Source organism: Netta rufina (assembly GCF_964035555.1).
Source record: "Netta rufina genome assembly, chromosome: 15".
NCBI lineage: Eukaryota > Metazoa > Chordata > Aves > Anseriformes > Anatidae > Netta > Netta rufina.
The window spans coordinates 7,520,325-7,542,762 of record NC_140138.1 but is presented as its reverse complement, the minus strand read 5'-3'; the positions used below and the strand labels follow the sequence as shown (position 1 = coordinate 7,542,762).

Below are 22,438 nucleotides of genomic sequence, written 5' to 3'. Positions count from 1 at the left end.
ACCCATAGCAAGAGGATTTTATGCAAAAATTAATCAATTTACTGTGGAAAAACTCCCCATCTTCTCACAGCATATGCCACAAACAGCATAGATAATGCTGGGGAGCCTTTTATTCTTATGAATGTAAAAGGCAAAGATCTTGTCTATCTTAAATCTACTTTTCCTACCTTTGCTGGTATTGTTTTGATAGAAGTATAGGTAAGCAAACAGTATGAGTAAAATGAAAACTGGAAGCTATGTGAGGTACAAATGAACCATGACAATGTATGTTCAGCTTGTAATGAAAGCTTCAAGCTGCTCTCCTGTTACAGATTACATTTGTTAGAAAAGCCACGTTGACAGAAACATATTACAAAGAACAGGCAAACCTAGGTTCAAAAAGAGGGTCTATAAGCAACCTGAAGTTTGATATTAAGCATATTTCCAGCTGTTTGACAGGGAATTGTAGGGGCTTTCTTTTAACTTATAAGCAAATTTAATGAGGTTTTAAGATATTCAAGAGAACACACTACAACTTCAGGAAAACCAGAATTATTTCCACCTGGGATACAAAGAGTAAGTGGAGTTTTGGGTTAAAATTAAAAGATTACTACTTACACTTAAATGATTATAAAAATACATCACTGTAAGCAATTTTGTGTTTTGTAGAGCAAAAAATACATCATAAGCTCAAAAGCAGTACAGGAAAGGTAGAAAGAAGCAGAAAAAGGTAGTCTGGTTTTCTAACATTCCATTGTTAAAGACATGAAGTGTACATACGCTAAGATTGTATACATGTGTGGAACTGGAAGCTACAGGTTTAAAAAAACACTGAGAAAAACCTTAAGACGTGTAGTGAGATATTCATCAGCCTTTATAACGTGACCTGCTAGACTCAAGTCTTCTGTTACAGGAGTTTTGAAACTCAAATTAATACTGTTAAACATCTTAAATATTGTGTCACCTCTTCTTCTGAATATATTAGCTTAGCAATTTCTGTTTTGGAAAGAGCTTCTCATCTTTTAATGATGGTATGTGTTGGACTAAGGCATGACAGGGGAAGGCAAAGGAGCAGAGAAGGGAGAAGGCAGTGAAATTCCATCTACTTGTTTGCTAATTAAGATCATTGTTGATTTAGCAGCTAGTCCAAGCATCTTCTGGATATGCCAAACCTCAAAAAACATTCCTTCAGACTCACAGAATCCTGACTCGTGAAAAATGTTTCACGATTTACAACACAGTCATCCACAAACAGCTGAGCAGGAATCACAAAACAATGAAATAAAAATTAATAATGAAAGATAAAGAGACTCATGACCAAAGACATCATGAGTCACGAGATTCAACAACAAGGCAAACTGTAAGAGAAATTAGCAAATCTGCAAGTTAACTATGTTTCCCCAAAGGAACATTATAAATAACAATATAGTCACATGGACTTTTACCTCTAGAGCTTCATCAATATCAGAGACAAAATCAGAGACAGAACTGAGCATACACAAGCATACAGAGCCTATTGCTGTTTACTGCTTTTTTAGATCAGACTGTGGGTAAAAGCCACCACTGAACAGCCTTACTAGTCACATAGTCAAAGAGACTGGCCTGGGGCTTACTCAGCTTACTCCATATCTACAGTCAATTAGTGGTTGTCACCAGCTGATGCAGGCATGGACCTCACACACTGCAAAAGGTCAAACAGCTGCATTTCAAGTGCCTACCACCCAGAACCTGAGCTGCCATATGATTAGAGTGAATGATGTATTCATGAGTTCAGGGTGCCAGTCTGAACTGGTCCAGAGAGGGTCAGGCCTTGACTGATGTGAGCATCAAGTGTGCGGAGTGTCATAAAAGAAAAATCTTAAAATAGAAATCACTGTCTACATATTATACCCACACTACTTATTAAGTAAACTTTTAATTAAATATTCCTGAATAGAAAATGGGAGTAGGGATGATCTTATTTGGAAAGGCAACACTTATAAGGGTAGCCTATCTGAAGATTCAGTTGCTTTGCTCTGATAGTTGCAACATAATCCTTGCAGCTCCTGGTGAGTAAACACTAAGCAGATCCGTAAGTTGAGCTAAAGTGCCACATGGTTAAGAGCAGGTCATTATTTCATTTCTTACTATTGTTTCAAATATCAAGTAATTTAGTTCCCTAAAGGAACATTCTATAAATGTAAGCTTAGTTTAAGGCTCTTTAAATGGTGTTCAGTGTTAAGACTAAATTCAGTTTGATAGAGCAAGTCTGGATTACATTAGGCTTCTTCTAACATGGATTCCCCAAAATCTGCAGGCTGCCAATCTGTTGGTTGTAGCCTGGTAACAGAGAACAAACGTCTTGGGGACAGAAATCAGCTATAGCTAGTTTCAGCCATTACCAGCCTGCAGAAGGGACAGAGGAGGATTCAGACTTTCAAACTTAAGATACCACATTATAGGTAGTACATCCCTGAATCCTTATCCAATATTATATCCTACAGTACCTACTGTCAATACTATATATCAGGTTTGCATGCTCTAGTCAATACTAATACTTGGCCCCACTCGCATTTCAATTGACACTTCCATAAACTATAGAAGGCAACTGCTAATTGTACCTGAGAGTAATGGAGAGGATCATCACTATTTCTCTCCAGGCTCAAGCTTTCATAAGGTTCAAAATCCTCAGAGTATTCCAGAGGAGGTTTAATGCAGAGTTTAGTCCCCCTTTCTGTTTTAATCTCCACAGTTTTCTGTTAAAAGGAACATACAAAGAAATTAGACATCTTTAGTGCCATCAGCAGTACAAAACGAATAATAATCTTTTACATAATGATATTAAGATCGAGCAATCCTCTTCCCCTCTGTTCCATGGAAGGTTTCTGTCCTCTCTCAGCTCACCTTTGGGCCCTTGCATTATTGTTTGACGTGTACAGTGCCCCAGTCAAACTCCATACCTGCTGCAGTCCCTGGAGTACACATCATGGTCACGCCCAGCACACATCATTTGTTTGGAACCAAACCCAATTCCCATTGGGGTTCACTTTCTCACCTCAACAAGTGAAAAAATGATAAGAGTAGAGATATAGCAATCAACATAACAGCTGAAGTGGAATCGCTTAAAGCACATGCACGTACAGAAGTGCTGGCAGAATAACCTCCCGGGGAAAGCCCTCAAGCCTGCTCTGGTGAATTTGCACACATAAGTGACTCTCTGAAATGTCACTATGCTAATGGAGAACAAACAGAAAGAATTACAGGTGTGTGTCCAGTTACAGGCTACAATGTCACCAGGGTCAGAGATGTATGAACCATATCCCACCACAGCTGGAGTACTGTCATGGAGAGAGGCTCTTTGAGAAGGACAGGCTGAGTAGGTGAGGAGTAGTCATCCTTTAAGTGAGATACTAAAGTGTCTTGTAAAGGATGTCACTGAACCCAAACCAATGATATTTGTCACTTTAGGCTTCAAAGAAGACACAAAACTGGTCAGAGTATCATTTCATGTTGTCACCCAGTATCCAGACTAAACCAAGTTTCTGATTCTATGAGAATCTCAAAGCATATAAACTGCCAACCCTCCACTAATTGCAATCAATTTCCCACAAAATTATTTGTGATGTAAGAATTAGTTCAAAGATGCATTACTTCAAACTGCTTCTTACCTGAAGCCATCCTTTGCGTTGTATTTTGCTTGGTGCAGTCTGTGTGCTGCGTTCTTGCAACTCACTGGCTTTTAGCTGGGCTGCTAAGAAGAATTAGAAGATGGGAAGCAGAAATACAATATTTGAGGATACATACTTTATTTCACATTATTTTTCCCCCCAGATGAAGAGTGAAGAACGTATCTTTGATATGAGAATAACATTAACAACTGAAAAGGCATTCCACTTCAAATACTGGCTAGTTATGTACTAGTAGCAAGAGTTTTGAATCTCTTTGGGGATAAATCACCCTCACACATATTCAAGAGAATAAATTGCCTAAAGCTATGTTAGCACAACAGCATGCACAGCCCCACATTCACTGACATGAAGTACAGAAATTTGTTCTAGCACAGGTGTGCACACCATTCCTGCTCCTAGCTGGGTATATGGTAAAGTGAAGGTGAAGGCAGACTTTGATAGACAGGGCCCTGATGAAGAACAGATGTTGTGCTGGGTTTACAAAGGGATTTTGTATGTACATTTACTCTCAAACTAAGACAACGTACTGAGGTACTGGCAGATTAAACACAATGTATTGGACATTTAACATACTGTGCAGAGAAGCATTCTTCATGGACAAGTCAGACACAAAGGAAAAACAATCATTTTCCTTCATTTCTAAGGTGAGGGAGAGTTGGTATCAAAACTTTGGTGAAAATTCTTTGTATGGTCAAGCAGAACAAAAGGTCCCTGTACTGGAAATAGTCCCAACTTACAGCACAGCAATGGATTTTTTAAAAGATGCTTTTACTGAGACACAAAGATGCACATCTTGCAGGTCACATCAGCATCCTCAACACAGCAAGGACATCATCAACACTCTCAGTACAATCCTAAATAAAGGCATCTCATTTCCTATGTCCAAGACAGATTTACAGCTTCCATTTCTTTTCAGTGAAGAAAAATAGCTGATGCAAAACCTGTCTTCTTTAAGCCATAATTGAGTGGTCATCTTAAGCCAGCAGAAACTGGCACAACCAATAAAAGAAGCAGCATTCCTACCAAGGTCATAGAATCACAAGAAGATTTACATTGGAAGGGACCTATAGAGGTCACCTAGTCCAACCTTTCATTCAAAGCAGGATTTACTTCAAAATTAGATTAGGTTCTTCATTCCCAACTCTCAACTCCATATTTTCTTTTTTGGGTTGGGCAACCCTACATTGCACCTGTGCAGTGAACCGTTCAGAAAATTTATCAGCAAGATTTAACTGAGGAAGAATAGAAAACAAAGATTACTTTTAATTTAGTCACTTGTACTTGTTGTCCACAATTGTACAAACGCTAGCACAAGCATGTAGGAGAGAACAGCAAGAGGTAGTACCATTCTTAGTACAACAATGCAGGCTTAGGTCAATTTCGAGTGATCATAAAACTACAGAGCAAGATGAACAAAGGCTTGTTCTGTTGCCTCTACACAAAGTACTTATTCACTCCCAGAGGCCTGAAACAGGGCAGAGAAGAAAGGGAATGGATTGTTCCAGGGAGGAAATAAGATACCTGACATCTTGTCTTGTAAAACATCCCTTCCAACTATAGCTCCTGTTACTCTGTTAGGCTAATCCTAAATAACTCCAACTATACCTCGCAGTCATCAGCATTGGGGCTGACTGCTTTGGGGCTCCTCAGGCACCAAGGGTGATCTGTCCTGAGATTACAATGCTAGAAGCATGGTCTGATTTGGTCACTGCTTTGGACAAAAGTGGAAACACTTTTACCATTCAGTTCCTAAGCAATCCTTATTTTCTAAGCAAGTGCCCAGAAGGTCATCATGTATGGTACAAGCATAAGTAAGAAAAGGGGACAGGGTAGGACTCATGCCACCAGTGCTGAGTATTTGGTTCTCAGAGTTGAGTATTTTGTGATGGATTCCTGTGACCAAATCCAAGCCACTAAAGTACAGTAGTTCAAAACCCAAGTAGAAGATGATGCAACTGAGTCACCTACACTAAAGAGATGTTTGCAACGGAGGCAAAAACATTCTTCCCATGGGATGGATAGAATATGAATACAAACTATTACCTGTTTCAGCACACAAAATAGGTCCGCTGTTGTCATTCCCTAGTAGGAGTATCTTTGGAGACTCAAGCTGACAGTGCCTATTCTAGTAGCCAAGGACTGAGTAGGACACCACTAAAATATTAGTCATAATACAAGGAGACCCCGCGCTGCCCTTAAGAAATCTCTTTGACTACATCAACATTCACTGAAAGTACAGACTTGGTTGTAAAACTGTCTGGATTACACACCCATATAAATGACAGTGTACGTGGAGACCAGCTTCCTGACTCTACATATTATAAGCCCATCATCTACTTTAATTCATTTATCAAGCCTAAGCATAAGTGTGTCAATCACTATTATCATTAATTATTTCTAGGAAACACAGACAAAGAAAATAGCCCAAAGAGATTTATGACGACGCTTTCAGGAAGTGTGGAGTCCTTTCTGTACTATTAAGCATCACACATTCTTAATTTTTTAGAAAAGACTAATCTGATAGATGGATGTTCTAGAAGTAATAAATGATGCAATAATTCTTACTGGGGATAGATAGGGAAGAAAATTCAGCACTGTATCTTAGCCAGAAATCATTTCTGAGAGTAAAATAATGTTCAATCATTGAGAAGAAATGCCTAAAAATGAAACAGACTACAGAATTGCTAAGATACTACCTCCAGGCAAGAATTTTATATAGATCACCAATAACGCCCACATTCGACTCTACTGGTAAAATCAAATGGTAGAAGAAAAATGACAGGATGATTTAGTTGGTATTTTTCACTGCAGCTGCATATGTTTAAGAAAAGAATATTGGATAGCTAGGAAACAGCAAAACACTGAGTTCTCTTCTACAGAGATAATGCCACTGTCTCAAAGCTGATGGATTTGAGGAAGGGAACACAGACTGCCACTTAAGTCCTTAAAAGTATCTTAAATCCCAAAGACAAGCTAAATGTTCTACTTGAACTGAATCAAGGGGCAATAAGCAACCACAATGAAACAAAACACACACACACACCGTGGTTAGGCTTAGAGATAACAACTGCACAGCAGAACTTGAAGAGAAAACTTCTCTTCACAAAGTTCTGTTACAGCTACTGCCATAACAGCTCCACACAGCTTTTTGACCAAAAAGTCAAAGATGTTGGTTTACACACCTTCAGCTACTTAAAAGTATATCACCCCAGTATGACAAAAGCACAGAATTTCCTCTTTTCTGGTATTCAAGAACATGAAGCTTTTTGCAACTTTACACGCAATCTCTTACTTTCTTATAGAAAACAGCAAAACTAAGGGAAAAGACAGGTAACAATCTCATTCCCCAACCCCATGCTTTACGACTTGCAAGAAACAATAGAACAGACTGATAGAACAAGCCTGAACTCACTTAAATTTGAAAAACAAGTAACATGTACCCATTGTAGAAGGGAGGGGGGAAAAAAAAAGAAAGAGATGAAGGCTGGAGTTATGGCTAGAACAAAAAAAAATTAGCTTTGGGTACTGTTGAGATTAATAAACTTTAAATCATAAATGTTCATATTAAGCATTACTTTTAAATATTTGTCTTAATTTTTTAGGGAAAAAAAGCTTAGCAGACACTATCCGTACAGCAACAGATTAAGAAGATACACTCTATGAGACAGGTTGCAAGTATGAGGATAACAGACGAAGGCTGGTAAAATGCTTTAGATTGGGATTTAGGGAATCATTTATTTTCATTAAGCTAAATGGATTAGAAAGCCACTAAGCTCCCTCTTTATAACTTCATGCATGCAAAATTATTCCTACTACTACATTGCTCTCTATGACAGACTGACTTAAACGAGAAATAAAATTTCACTTTTCAAATAAAGCCAGCTAACCACAGGAAGAAAACGGCAAATTTTCTTTACTTCAAATATTTAAGTAAAGATTAGCTGTCTTTTTAAGAGGACTATGATAACTTGAACAAAATTTAAGTCTATAATTTGATTATAGTCTCTCTAATCAAATGCCATTTGTCTGCAGGAAACCAGACAATACTGAAGTCTATCATATCTTAAAACTTACGAAGAGTGTTATGTATGAGACAAAGGTATATAATTATTTTACAATGCAATTTATATCTATTTCTAATCTTCTAGTTTTAGTTATAACTTTAAAAAGTGGAGAGATGGGGAAATTAAACATGGCAATTAATTAGGGATCAACCGAGCAATTGATAGGGTGTTGCAGAGACCCCTTGTAACATTCAACTGGCTTAATAAGTACTCTGATGAAAGAAGTACGGAATTTCATTCCACTGTTCTTGAACACTGCTGCCTCATTCGCACAGCCTGACAGGTAACTGCACTGACTGAATTAAAGCTCTGATGAGCAAATATTTAAAATTTTTGAGGCTGCAACCTCTATAAAACTCTGATGTAACTTACCATTTGTCCTGGCGGTCTGCGTCTCATTTTTGAGGTAGCCATGTGAGTTGAATTTTTTGTGGTAATTTCTCAGCTCTGAATTAGCTCCATTTATATACAGAGAAAATCCTTGCTCTAACTGTTCCAGTTTGATTTGTGTAGGATCCTTTCTTTTTAAATGCCTCAGTAGCCTAAAGTAGAAAGGATAATAACTCATCCCTATACAATACATATACAGATGATCATATTGGCAATAAATACAAAGGCACAGTGTCACAAAAATAATTTAAAAAGAAAAGTTTGTAGCTCAAGTAACAATTTCAGAATACAGCTTCCAGCACCGATTCCTGTTCTTTAATGCTTGTATGAGTACTGACACCCTGTGACACAAAGTTCAACCAAGTGTTTCACTTCTTAGATTTTTCTATACTGTTTATCATTCCACATCATTTTTTTTTTCCATTTGGCATTTTTTCTACTGAAATTTTCTTCTTGAGAACTTGAGAGAGTTTTGTTTAGAATTCTGGAAATCTTAAAATGGTTGAGCTCTTTTCAAGAAAAAAAGGAAGTACTATTTTTGTTTCAAAACTTGAGGGGGAAAGCCCCAAGTCAATAGTGTAGTTAGAGATACTAGAACTTTAAACTCATTAAAACTTCAAAAGAATAAAATCTAGTGTTCGTTTGTTTGGCTTTGATTTTTTTTAAGAAGTGTAGAGAAGATGAACTTATAGTAAGTTAAATGTCTATAAACATATTATGATAGAAATCCACACAAGTTTTTAAATAACATGAGTTACAAATATTCATAACTATGCATAGACTGACACTGCTAATGAGAAGTTTTGAATTTTTAAACTACTTCCTGCTACCAAAAAGATACTATATTTTAAGAATTAACAATTTGGTGAAATAATTCTGCATTAATAAGTAGACACTGCAATGAGTATGTCAGCAGTACTGAAAATTTACTAAGTTCTCTAAATCTGCTGTGTACAAACCTTACTATTTGTTGTGGAGGGTGGATTTTTTTTTGTTGGTTTTGTTTTCTGCCAGAATAAATCAACAGCTGCAATGCAACTGGCTTATAACACAGGAGTTCAGAGGAATCTGTAAAATGCATGTGAGATTGAAATTTCATAGCTCTGAAGATTCTGACTAACACCACTCCAGTAGAGAAAGATACCATACATTTCGCTACGATCAGGTCAGAGGAGATGGAATCCAGCCCTGCAGTTAGGGTCTCTACAGGAAAAGATCCCTCCCGTCCTTTTGGATAAAGTCAGAGACACTGTCAGCAGAGCATCACTCTGGGCCAAGAACATATTCTCTTCTATTATAATAAACATGCATTCATCATAAGATGTAACTATTAGTTTCGTTCTCAGTCTTCACTATTCTCAGTCATTGACTGAGAATCCAGTCATCTCCATGGCCAGAGATGACACCTGCCTGTAAAGACATTTATTCAAAGTCAGCTGATGGAACTTTTTTTTTTTTTTTGGTGTGTGTGTGTGTGTGTTGTTGTTGTTGGTTTTTTTTCAGGTTCTCTCTGTGAAAAAAAAAAAACAAGGCTGACATAACCCTTGGCCTAACACAACATCCTAACCAAAAAACATAACCTTCTGACTGAGTATTCCTAACTCATGTTAAGAATTCTTGGCCGTTCACCATTCTCATTAAAAGTTGCACATTCCAACATGTGTTTACAAATGCTAAAAATAAAACTGAGCTTCCAGATACACAAGAACCAGGTTTCCTGCATTGTCACAGCAGATGAGGCTAGAGGGGTTAACATGAGCAGAGTCTGAACATGTATCTAATACACACACCATCCTGTGTCCAGCAGGCTATATTATTGGAGCTAGTATCCTAACAATCTGAGGACTTATTACAAACATCAGGCCTTGTGCCTACACAAACAATTCAGCAATTTGCTTATATATCTCTAACAAATGCCAAATCTTGTCCCTTCATGCAGGTTTTCATTTGTGAAATTGGCAGGTTCAGGCCATTATAGGCCATCGCCTCTCCATCGGCTGCTCCAAAAGCATTTCTCCATCCTGCAGGGTAACATTCACAAGCAGCCCAAGCCCTAAACCACCCAGAGATCTGCTCATCCAGGTCAAAAACTACATCCCACTTGCACTGCAGCTCAAAGCATTCTGAATGCTTTGAAATTTTACTTAGCAATGGGTAACCAATCCCACCCTGGGGACCAGTGCTTCACAAGTCTGCTTACCCTGTGTAACAGGGTCTGCCTCAAAGTTTTTACTTTGCTCAAGTCCTGTTCCCCAACCGAAGGTGTTAGGGTCGCCCTAGGTCAGTAACCCCCAGATAAATCCCTGGCTGCTCTTAGAGCACACAGCCTTCAATTTGGCCAACTCAGTGCTACTGGCTGCCAACAGGAGCCTCTCCTTTGTGCCGAGCACTTAGTAAGTCCACTTGCAGCAAGCCACTACTCTGGCAAAGACTGTCAGCTCCAAGCTGTATCTTATTTTAAGGTATGCTGGAAAAATATCACCACAGTCTCCTCCAAAAATAAGGACTTGGAAAACAAAGGGAAGAGAACTACTGGAATGCTTTAAGACACAGAAAACCAGGCCTCACAACACAAGTTTTTAAACTAATATTCACCACTGCTGATTTTAGACACAATATTACATAGCACACAACAGAAATTACATACTCAATAGTGATATCAATTTTGTCTCTTACCGGTTTCTCTGCTGAAGGGATACTAAATATTCATCATGTTTTTCATCAAAGTCAGTCACCATATCCTTAGTGTTAAGCTGAAATGAATATAGAATTGCCACATTTAAGAAGAGAAGTAATTTACTGTAGACTGTTACTGGTTTTGCACCCTCAGTAACCATGAACGCTGTAAACTGAAATCAGCTCCTCATTCAACAGCGCACAATGCAGTCAGTGTAACAAGCAAGCTTCCTGAAGAACAGAATTTTCATTACTTTTTCAGAGCCCTTCACAATCTACTGAAGAGCCTCAAAATACTAAAAGGGGAAGGCAGAGGGTACAACCAGTGTTTAATCCGAGAGCTGCCGAGCGGAGAGATGCTGAGGCACAATTGCGAAGGCCACACCCGAGGCCCAGCTATGGGAGAGTTTTCCTGAAGGGGCACCACTCGTGCCGGCTATTAGATCTAAAACTTGGGAGCCTGGATACATTTAAAGCGTTTAATCAAAGGTTTTACCTTGCCTGCCTTTCAGGAAACACAAACTTTTTCCCACTGAGCAGCCCAGAATTGCTGCCACAGGCTGCGGCAGGGCGTCCTCCTACACGGCGACAAGCTGAAGCTCGTCACCTCCAGCCAGCTCCGTGCCCAACATCCCCGCCGCGTCCCCCCGGCCCCTCAGCTCGCCCCCGGTCCCCTGCGCTCGCCCCTAGTTGCCCCCCAAACGCCACCGGCTCCCTCCGTCCCCTCTCCGAGCAGGGGGCCGAGAGCCAGGCGCGGCCGCCCCGCGCCCCCTCAGCCCCGCGGAGCCAGCGCCTGAGGCAGCCTGGGCGAGCCGGGGCCGAGGCGCGCCGCGCTAGGCCGCAGCCCTGTTGTTTCCCCGTTTCCCTGTTTCTCCGTTTCCCCGGTTACCGGCGCAGGGCGGCGGCGTCATTTCTGTGGCGCCGCCGGGTGCCGGAAGCGGCGCGGAGCGGAGCATGGAGGCGCTGTGGGCGCTGCTGGACGAGGTGGCCCTGGAGGGCCTGGACGGCGTCACGCTGAGCGCGCTGTGGCACCGCCTGGGGACCCGCTCGCCCCCGTTCCCGCTGCCGCTGGAGCCCGCCACGCAGCAGCTGCTGTGGGCCGCGCTCAGCGCCCAGCCCGCCGTCAGCTTCTACCTCTTGCCGAGGGCGCGGCCGCCGCTCCGCCTGCACGACCGGTGAGGAGACCCCGGCCTCCTCCACCCCTCCTGGCCTCCTCTCTCCCCCCCTGGCTTCCTCCAGCCCCGCTGTCACCCCCCCCGTCCCGCCCCGCTGTCCCCTTCCCTCCGGGCACCGTCCCCCAGAGCTCCCGCAGGAGCCCTCGGTTCCCCCCCGGTTTGGGTAAACGCCGGCTGCTTTTTGGCAGGTATGAAGAAATAGACCTGGAGACGGGAATACTCGAAACCAAAAGGGATCCGGTGCCGCTGGATGACATTTACCCTGTCCACATGGTTTTGGATAATAAGGATGGCATACAGGGTTCCTGCCGGTATTTTAAGGAGAGAGTGGATATAACTGATCAAGTGAGGAGGAAGGATCTGCAGCCCTGTTATACTTACACAGAAGCTGTTGAAAAGTGAGTGAGATCCTGCGACCTGGCACTAAAAGGGTTTAAACTTGATTTTAAAACTCTACTCCTGTAACCAAGTTTGTGCAAATCTATGGAAATGGGATGTTTGTGGGGAAAAGTGATTCAGCTCTTCTTATGGCTGTAATGAACTTTTGCTCTTTTCCTTTCTGTTAGATGGGGAGAGAAACTGGTCATCGTTGCCTCCCAGGACCAGCGTTACAGAGCTTTGATAGGCTGGGAGGGGGATCCTGACCTAAAGCTCCCGGACTTCTCCTACTGCATTTTGGAGCGTTTAGGTCGTGCTAGGTGGCAAGGAGAGCTTCAGAGGGATCTGCACAGTGGAGCTTTTAAGTAAGTTTATATTTTGATATATCAATTAAATTGAAGTGAGTAAGTTTCTACTGACTACTTACATGTTTCTGTATTCCTGTGTGTCAATTAAACTCATATCTTTATTGGTAGTGTCTCATACTTGCTAACAAGAGCATTTGTCTCATGGAGCCTGTATTACAGAAGGTACAGGTCTCTTCCTAGAGCTCATTATACTTCCTGCTATTTTCTCATGGAACCAGAGATTGTCTGTTGGGTCAGTGCACAGGCTTTAAAGTATTTCAGTTCTCAGAGGACTGAATACACTGTAGAGAACTGGAAAGGTTAAGCATTTGCTAGAGCTTGATGTTTGAGAGAGATTATTAAGGAAAAATGCTAAAATGATCAGTCAGTGACCAGAGTGCTCTGTTTCAAGGAAGAAGTGATAGAATACCTAGACCATACTGTAAGTTCTCTGTAGTAATGGACAGTTAACATTCTAGGAAAATCATTATTGAGAGAACATTCACTGCTTGCATTAGGTATCTAGAAGCACGATCACATCACTGCCAAGTCTTACCATGCTTCGTTGTGATACCAGTAATAAATTATTTTTCATGCATTTAATCCTAAAGCTTGTTTTTTAGCACATAATTCAGAGGAAGGTTATAAAAAATGTATCTCTATGGTATTTTGCAAAATGCTGCATCTCTTCCAGGGTTCTGAAACACTTGAAACTGAACTCCCAAACAGTCTCATATTGTATAGCTTCTCTCATTTGTTTTCTCTGTAAACAGAGAAATAAGAGAATATAAATAAGTTTTCTCTTATTCTCTGTAAAGCTTTTGCCTTGTTCAGAGTGATATAAAATACTTTGTACAATTAATTTCACAGGCTATCTAAATTTTGGTACTTCTTAATTTTGAGATCGTCACTTTGTAAATTAGCATAATGTATGACCAAGACTGTGGGTAATTTAGGTGAAGGCTGTTTGAATACTGGATACTTAGTATTTGTTTGCAGAAGCTCCTATGCTTATACATATCTTGTTATCTTTTCTTCAGAGTGGATGCTGGAAAAATTCATTATCACCGAAGAGTATTGGACAGAAATGGTCTCATAACAATGCAGTCTCATGTGATAAGACTACCAAGTGGAGCACAGCAACACTCCATTCTTTTACTTCTGACTCGCTTTCATGTTGATAGGTATGTGCCGCTGGAGTGTTCAAAAGATCTCCTGGGTAGGCTGTGGCCTTTTACAACGCTGGAAGTTTGTAGTCTCGATCTCTTTAAAGAAAATCACAATTTATTTATTAACTCATCTTCCAGATGCTGGACTGCTCTTGGAAGTGCGAACAAGAGGGTGTTCTAGTGCCTATCACCTGCCTGCTATGAGCCTCTCTCTTCTCATTGTAGCTCACATCATTCTGTTAATTTTTAGTGTTCTCACTTCAAACATACTTTTAATACATTTTTGTTTTCCCATTTTGTTTACAGTCAGAACTCATGCCTGTGAATTTCCAATGAAGCAACAGCTTGGACTTACTTATGTTCCCTCACTTGGGGTCTCTTAGTGACAAATTCTCTCACCTGCTATTCACAAAAAGAAAAGAAAGCTCTAAGTTCTAAAACAATCTAAGAACACTTCAGTGTACCTTCTCTAATAATTAACATTTTAGAAAGGTATAATTTGTGCTTACAAAGTTACATGCATGCTGAAATGTCAAATATTCTCTTTTCTCGATTAGGAGGAGTAAATACGATATCCTGATGGAGAAGCTCTCAAGCATGCTAAGTGCTCGTTCAAACCATATGGAAACATTAGGAAACTTGAGGGAAGAATTGGTGAGATCTATTATTCTCTTTCAAATTCTTTCTTACATAGAATATAATTGATAAGTATCAAAGGCACTTCTTCATACTTCCATTTTTAAAGTTGCTACCACATTTTGAGGTAGGATATCAAAAGAAGGATCTTAAAAACCTGCTAGTTTATTGAATTAGGAAAAAGGGAAGAAAATATAATTGTCATATTGCTCTAGATCAAGTTAATGTCATTGCTTGCTTTAATCAAGGAGTTCTATTCCACCCGCAGCTTTAGAAAAATTTTGTCACAGCGCCAGACTTTTTTTCCACATACAGTCAATAGATACTGTTGTGTAATACTTGTAGGTGGTTACTGCTGCTTATTTGGAGGATAGAGCTGGAGGGATGGAACATACTGCAGAAGCCCCTGAAGCTCTGCCTGTGTCTTCACTGATGGGCTTTTAAGATTCTTCCTTGATATCCTGCCCCAAAATACTGTGTTTTAAAAACAGGCAGTATGAATGTCTTTGCTAATCACCTAGAGGATAGAGACTAGTGATAGCAAAGGTCATTGAATTAGAGAACTCCTTGGTCTTCCATTGATGTTTGTGTTTTTTCTTTTTGAAGATGAATAGGTAGTTCTGTGGACTTCCTGAAAGGCAGAGTTTTGGCTCACAATTCCTTTTACCGTTTCTCTTTGTGTTAGGGTCTTTGTGAGAGAACTTTCAAACGTCTTTACCAATATATGATGAATGCTGGCCTAGCCAAGGTAATATCCATCCCGTTACAAGAGATACACCCCAATGGAGGGCCCTACAAGACAAAGAAAGGTAAATAGAACAATATTTTTGCTTTCTTTCTGTGTAATTACACTGATGCCAATCTTTTTATAAGATTCAAATCTTAAATTAAAAGTTGCTTAAGTACATAATTACAAAGACATATTTTCAGAGAAGTGTGTTAATAGAGTTAGAACACTGCAGATGTTTGAGTTAATCATTTGTTCCAGCTTTGTAAGAAATAGGTACTGTACACATCTTGGGTGAAGGCAGGTTCAATATAAGCAGTTCAAGTGAATCATGACTCCTGTTCAGACTGTTGAAGTCAATACAGAGTATAGGGATGATGAGCAGTCTGCTGCCTTTTCAGATTGGCAGTTAAATATATAAAGCAAATGACGCCACGATTAACTATCATGCTACAGAAACGGGCCGTTTTAGTTATGACTTCTGCTGGAAGTTATGATTTTTGCTGGAAGTCATCAGAATGCAAAGTTTCTCTGGAAGGTGTCATATTGTCATCCTGTAGCAGTATTTTTTTTGGGCAGTATTGCACCATGTTTGTTTGTTTGTTGTGCTTTTCTCATAATGAATTGTGTCAGAGATGTTCTAGTAAGCTCAAGATATTTGCAAACAAGAGTGGAGAGACTAAATAGTATTGGACAATAGAGTTTGTTATTGGTAATAAAATATCTAACTTCCAAAGTATTTGCTTAGAAGAAAAGAGAGTTCATATCTATAAATGTGGTGGCAGCACACAAGGCAGTAGGTGATTTATCTGTTGTCACAAATTGAGACAGCAGCAGCTGCATTTACTATTTAATGTTTTGCTATGAAAAATGCCACCTGGTGAATCTTTAAGATGAAATTATCATTCAAGTTATCGGCATAAAAGCTAAATGCTTTTATCCACAAAAATGCATTAAAGACACTAGGTATTAAACTAGGATGATTTAATAATAGCTGATTTTCATAAGAGTTCAAGATACTTTAATCTCCAGAGTTACAAAGGAAAGCAGATAGAAATATGCAGGACATGTTCAGGACAAAGCCACAGCATCTGCTATGGGAAGCACATTACTGGGCAGCAAGAGCTAAAGTAAAAAAGATTTTGATTTTGTTTGTTTTCAAATATGGCTTCAAGTGAAAATTGATGGGCTGTAAAAACACAGAGGTTGTGATAACAGTGCATACAGCCCTACCAGAATGTCAGAACTTTATCCAAAGCAGAATCTGACAGGGAAAGAATTCAGATGAGGAAATATGGGATCATCTGGCCTGGAGCTCAGTCACATGAGTAAGCTACAGTGGATTAACTTCAAGTCAGCTAGGCTTCAGTAAGTCATCATATATAAACATAAGATAAAATTCATTAACTGAAACCTTAATGATTTCAGCTAAAGCTTTCACCTGGCATTTATGACAGCAGGGCTCTGCAAGAGGAGTAGTGATGGCTGTAGATGTTCCCACTCACTGCTGCAGGGTTAATTGGCTACTTGTGCAGTAGCTACTGAATTGCTGCACTTGATAAGCTGGTGTTGTACAGTAATCTATTTCTAGTTTATCTTAAACATTGGTCTCTTAAATGGTTCAGCAGTAGCTGAATGGCTTTGGTAATAGTGGATCATCATTATATCAAAGAGCAGAGCTGTTAAAACTGTCCTGAAGTCATTTGTCCCCACTCTTCTATGAAATCCCAGAAGGCTAAAGCAGGTAGAGGGTTACTACAGCACAGCTAGTACACAGTAACATGTTAAGATGTGGGACTGAATTGTATGCCAAGTGTCTTCTGGATAGCAGTGTGTTCTGTCCTCATATACAACAACCTTAGATTTTGTGTCTCGATTTTCATTGCATATCGTTATAATACACCATGTGTGTTCACAAACTTACCCATTCCCTAGGAGCAGAGTAGGTTAGAAGATGTCTTCGGACAAGAAATCTACAAGCTTAGTTTCTCACAAATAGTTGCACGTAGAGCTTCCTTAATGTGACTGACATCATCTATAAGATCTGCAGACATGGATGGAGAAGAATCCGTTCTTCTCAGTCATAATGGAACTGTAGAAAGTAACTGTACGTTTTAGTTAGGCTCTAAGAGACTACTGGGTGGGGTAGGACTGTTCTGTGTGATCATTTTCTAGGATGCTAGGTAGTTGGTGTATGCTTCCTTCTGTATTTGTATACATGAATGTTAATCATGTAATTTGCATTTGTAGAAAGTAAAAAAAAAAAAAAAAGTTCTGAGTCTGTAGGGACGGAAAAGTAAGGAGATTTCTTATACCCAGTGAGCGATCTCACAGTCAGATTTGTCTTCTGAAGTTGTAATTCTGTGGATCAGCATATCAGGAAACACATTTCACAGATTTATTTGTACTATTGGAATTTTTACTATTATTGCAGTGTTTTCCATTCCATTCTTAAGTCACTGCATTGAGCAGACCTAATGTTGACATAGACATGAATGTTTGGAACATCTCAAAAATTCTGCTAGTCATTATTTTGACAGATCCCTGTATATATATATATAGGGAAGAGCTATTGAAAACCTTTCCTAGAAATAAGCAATTGTCTTAAGTCTTTTCTTCCCCATTGTACTACTTTTACCATGCTTCCTGGGGAAACAACATAGTTTAAACCTGTACACACACACACACACACACAGACACAGACACACAGAATTTCTAGGTTGGAAGAGACCTCAAGGTCATCGAGTCCAACCTCCAACCTAACGCTAACAGCCCTCCACTAAACCATATCCCTAAGCTCTACATCTAAACGTCTTTTGAAGACTTCCAGGGATGGTGACTCCACCACTTCCCTGGGCAGCCTGTTCCAATGTCTAACAACCCTTTCAGTGAAGAAATTCTTCCTAACATCTAACCTAAAACTCCCCTGGCTCAACTTAAGCCCATTCCCCCTCGTCCTGTCACCAGGCACGTGGGAGAACAGGCCAACCCCCACCTCGCTACAGCCTCCCTTGAGGTACCTATAGAGAGCGATAAGGTCACCCCTGAGCCTCCTCTTCTCCAGGCTGAACAAGCCCAGCTCCCTCAGCCGCTCCTCGTAGGACTTGTTCTCCAGGCCCCTCACCAGCTTCGTCGCCCTTCTCTGCACCCGCTCAAGCACCTCGATGTCCTTCTTGTAGCGAGGGGCCCAAAACTGAACACAGTACTCGAGGTGCGGCCTCACCAGAGCTGAGTACAGGGGGACGATCACCTCCCTAGCCCTGCTGGTCACGCTGTTCCTGATACAAGCCAGGATGCCGTTGGCCTTCTTGGCCACCTGAGCACACTGCTGGCTCATATTCAGCTGACTATCCACACATGCAACTTGCATTTTGTTTAGAGTTGTTACAACATTCATGTTCACAGGTACTGATGTCATGGTCCGTTGCCTTAAATTACTAAAAGAATTTCGGAAGAAAATGGAAGATTATCATGATGATGATGAAGAAGAGATGATCACAAAAGTTGTCCAGCCTGTGGATATTGTTTGTGAAAGGGATATGCTCACCCAGGCTTATGAGATAAGTAGGTGATGTATTGAGAGATTTGTGTGTGGGGGATGGCTTATCTGTTACAACGATTAACAAAATGTTTCTTTGACTTGCTTAATTCTGGAGTGCATAAGGATTCTTAACTTCATAGTAAGCTAAGTTACAGTGCTATGTGTGAAGGGTATTAAAGTATCATGAATATAATATGCTAAAGATTTTTCAGATTGCCCTCTTACTCTTTATATGTATGAGAGAGAGGTATTGTGGTATTTTTTTATTATTTTTTCTAAGTTCTGATTGCATTCTATGTATCCAAGTGTTAATTTTCCGGGAAAAGATGGGCTTCTTGTTCAGATTAGACTAGAGCTGTAAGCTTCCTGTAGGTGGCTGGGCAGTCATTTAATCTCTTTATCTCAGTTTTCTATGGATAAGAAAATACTGTTCTCTTACCTGTTGTGTCAACCATTTGGACAGTCAAGAGTCTTTGAGGTAAAGCACGCTGGGGTTGATCAGAGCTGGGACTTCCTTGTCACTGTTTTGGCTTGAGACTGTCTTGTGCAAAACAACTCTTGAGTCTTGCATGTCAGGCTTCATCTCTGACAAGAACATAGTGCTGAATACTTAACAAGATTCCCTTGATTCAAAATGTCAGTTAGTTATTAAAATTAAGAAAAAATGAACATGTTAAAAACTTATAGCTTAATGTGTTTTCCCTACTAGTTCATCTTTTCTTGTCTTGCTTATATATGTGCTGGAAGGAGCCAATACGTTTTAAATACTTTACAAGCCATTTTGCCTTTAAGGAGAGTTAAATGCAGTTCATGTGTTTTTGTTGTTGTTTTTATTGTTGTTTTTAAATTTAAACTGATGTGCTTTTCATTTTGGCTTTTTTCATAATTTAAACAACAGAATCTATTTTTCCATAATCATGTTTCAGGGAAGACTAGTGGCCTTTTTTCTTCCTTTGTAACAGCAGTCATTGCTGTCTTTTGACTGGGCTTCATATCCATTGCTGCCATCCCTGTAAGCTTATCAACTATTCAGTATCACCAAAATAAAACACCATGGGAAACGCTGTGGGATAAGAAAAGGTGATGAAGAAAACAATGTTCTTTCTCCTTCTCCTACTCCTTTGCCTTTCATAATGGAGAATGAATATCTGACTGTAGAAAGCCATCAGGTGCAGGATTCACTTCATTTTAATATAAAACTATAAGTTTTAAACCTAATTCTACTGGGCTGCTGCTTTCCATCAAATCCTGTTTTATGACAGCATTTGGCTATCTTATGTATGTCTTTGAAAATTTATTTAATTGTCAGTGGTGAATATTAAGGTTTATGTTCTGGCATATGGTTCAAAATCACATAGCTTTTGAGACAAGTTTGACTTTGTAACAGTTATTTAGAACAAATACGAGCATATATATACAGATATATGTGCATACAATTCATTCAGATTGTTTTCCTGAGATATTTTTTGATTTTTCTTTCTGAAACAGTTGAAAGTAGAGGAACAAAAGGTATTTCTCAGGCCGAAATTCGGATGGCTATGAATGTGGGGAAGCTAGAAGCAAGGATGCTCTGTCGTCTCCTGGAAAGGTACAAAGTTGTCAAGGTAAGGTTAAAATAAAATAATACTGATACTTACTGAAACTGAAAATGCGATTCTGGTTACTGTGGTAATATGTTATAATATTGTTAACCTCAAACAATAGAAACTGTAGGGGTTTGAGAGTTGACAGTGAAAGAATTATGATAAAGTTGAAAAAATTGACTTCAGCTGAGGAAAAGATATATAAGAGAAGTGTTCAAAAAGTGTTCAGTTAAAATTTTAACCTACTATAGTCTTATATCTAGGCCTAGTTGTTAGAATGTATCATAACTGCTCTTCTAGAATCTTTTCTTTATTGCTTTCTGGTTAGCTGCCCTAACACTTAATAGTTTGCTGACCCAGATGTACAAGTATTGTATGCTGGTTTGTGACTGGATGTAATCAAGACTGGGGAAAAAATGCACCTTGCCCCAGATTTGCTGTCCGTATTGAATGCACATTCCGGTGATCATTCCAGATCAACACTGTTCCCAGCAGTATGAAGCAGGTCTACGCTCCAAAAAAAGCCAAGGCAGAGAAACACACCTCAACCACTAAAGCACACTCACTGTAATTGGTGGTAACACAGGTGACCTACTGGCATTTGGGAATCTGCATGTTCTGGTATTTTATGGAGATGAACATAAATGTTTCTCAACTCAAAATAGCCCTTTTAGTTCATCTTTGTAAGACAACGGATGTTTTGCAAAATTGTCTTCTCTTGTAGCCTTTTCTGAATGATCGTATCAGAGATGTTCCGTAACTTAAAACAAATCTACTTGCATTTTGAAAGCAGCATTACATGCTGAAAAAAAACAAAACAAACAACAACAACAACAACAAAACATTCTTTTGTAGAGGTTATGGTGGTTAATATCTTTATTTCCAAATATTTCAGTATTTTTTCAATAGGCTTATGACTTAGAGATGAACAAATTAAACTGTCTTCTTTCATATGCACCTGCCCACCCCTTTCCACAAGGGCAGGATAATTGCCATCTTACTTCAATAGAGAATTGTTTACTAAGATCTTGTTTGGTAAAAAGTTCAGTAGAATTAAAAACAAATGAACTATATAGGCCACAGGAATGTCTAAACGTATTTTATCTAAATAAACTGTAAAGAAGTTGTCTTCCCTCATTGATAGCTAAGTCTTTAAGTTTCTAGATGTTTTATACTATTCAGTGTAGAAGCAGTTCTACTTAAGTCTAATTCACTTTAGTAATCTCTACACCACAGAAAAAAGTTCTGAAATATTTTATTTCAGTGCTAAATGCATGTAGTTTATTCTTCCTTAGACTTTTATACATCCACTATATTATAGGCATTTCATTCTAGTATGCAGGTAATACAGACTTACTTATTTTTCATGCAGAGTATTTATTTTGATTTCTGTATGCTAAGGTTAGCCAACAATTTAGTTATTTAGAAAAAAAAAGATAATAATGTCTTTATATATGAGCAGAGAGCAGTAAGAAAATTTTCTCACTGTTGATGCTGGAGACCAGACTGCAAGAATGGAAAAGTAAGGTAATAAAGTAATGTTCCAATTCTTTTCTTAGGGTTTTATGGAGGATGAAGGACGGCAAAGGACAACAAAGTATGTTTCATATAGTTTTGCAGATGAGAGTGATTTAAATCGTCAGTTTGAGAGAGAGAAGGCTAGAAGTGAGCAGTTAGCTACAGTTACTTTGTCTCTAGTGCCAGAAGATTCTACCCCTGTAGAAGATGCATTTCCTGGAGAAGATGACACTTTGGTTTCAGACTCTGACAATGAAGAAGAAGTGAAATATGGCAAGAAGAGAGGAAAAGGTCAGAAGGCCACTTCAGGTTCTCTGATGAAATCAAATCTCCAAGATGGTACCCAACAGTCAACACCAGTTAAAGGTAGATCATGATTTTAAGGTTTGGAGAGAATGTAACTGTCATCTTTCGTGCAGGAAATAGGATGGGAGCTGACAGACAAGCAAACTAACATTTTTTATTCAAATATAAAAAATCTTCCTCATTTAGTAGTGTGTTTTTTTGTTTTTTGTTTTTTTTTTTTATTTTTTCAGTTGGATATGTATAGTTTGAGTTATAGTTTTTTCAGTTGGATATGTATAGCT

General features: G+C 39.3%; 2 protein-coding genes across 3 annotated transcripts in view; one reads left to right on the top strand and one right to left on the bottom strand.

Moving 5' to 3' along the window:
• Positions 1-11,698, bottom strand: part of KATNIP (katanin interacting protein) — a 71,557-nt gene extending 59,859 nt beyond the window's left edge. Inside the window, exons 1-5 of the mRNA XM_084295778.1 lie at positions 11,667-11,698; positions 10,778-10,854; positions 8,084-8,253; positions 3,627-3,709; positions 2,580-2,714 (exon numbers count right to left, since the gene is read on the bottom strand). Coding sequence (XP_084151904.1) covers positions 2,580-2,714; positions 3,627-3,709; positions 8,084-8,253; positions 10,778-10,839 — 450 coding nt within the window. The 5' untranslated portion in view covers positions 10,840-10,854; positions 11,667-11,698. The remainder of the gene's footprint in view (positions 1-2,579; positions 2,715-3,626; positions 3,710-8,083; positions 8,254-10,777; positions 10,855-11,666) is intronic.
• A 28-nt stretch (positions 11,699-11,726) lies between these two features.
• The window catches only part of GTF3C1 (general transcription factor IIIC subunit 1), a 42,602-nt gene continuing 31,890 nt past the window's right edge, over positions 11,727-22,438 (top strand). For both annotated transcript variants that reach the window (XM_084296212.1, XM_084296211.1), the window contains exons 1-9: positions 11,727-11,952; positions 12,141-12,350; positions 12,519-12,695; positions 13,718-13,861; positions 14,404-14,500; positions 15,168-15,291; positions 18,615-18,773; positions 20,239-20,354; positions 21,893-22,217. In XM_084296212.1, the coding sequence (XP_084152338.1) occupies positions 11,732-11,952; positions 12,141-12,350; positions 12,519-12,695; positions 13,718-13,861; positions 14,404-14,500; positions 15,168-15,291; positions 18,615-18,773; positions 20,239-20,354; positions 21,893-22,217 (1,573 nt within the window). In that variant the 5' untranslated portion in view covers positions 11,727-11,731. The remainder of the gene's footprint in view (positions 11,953-12,140; positions 12,351-12,518; positions 12,696-13,717; positions 13,862-14,403; positions 14,501-15,167; positions 15,292-18,614; positions 18,774-20,238; positions 20,355-21,892; positions 22,218-22,438) is intronic.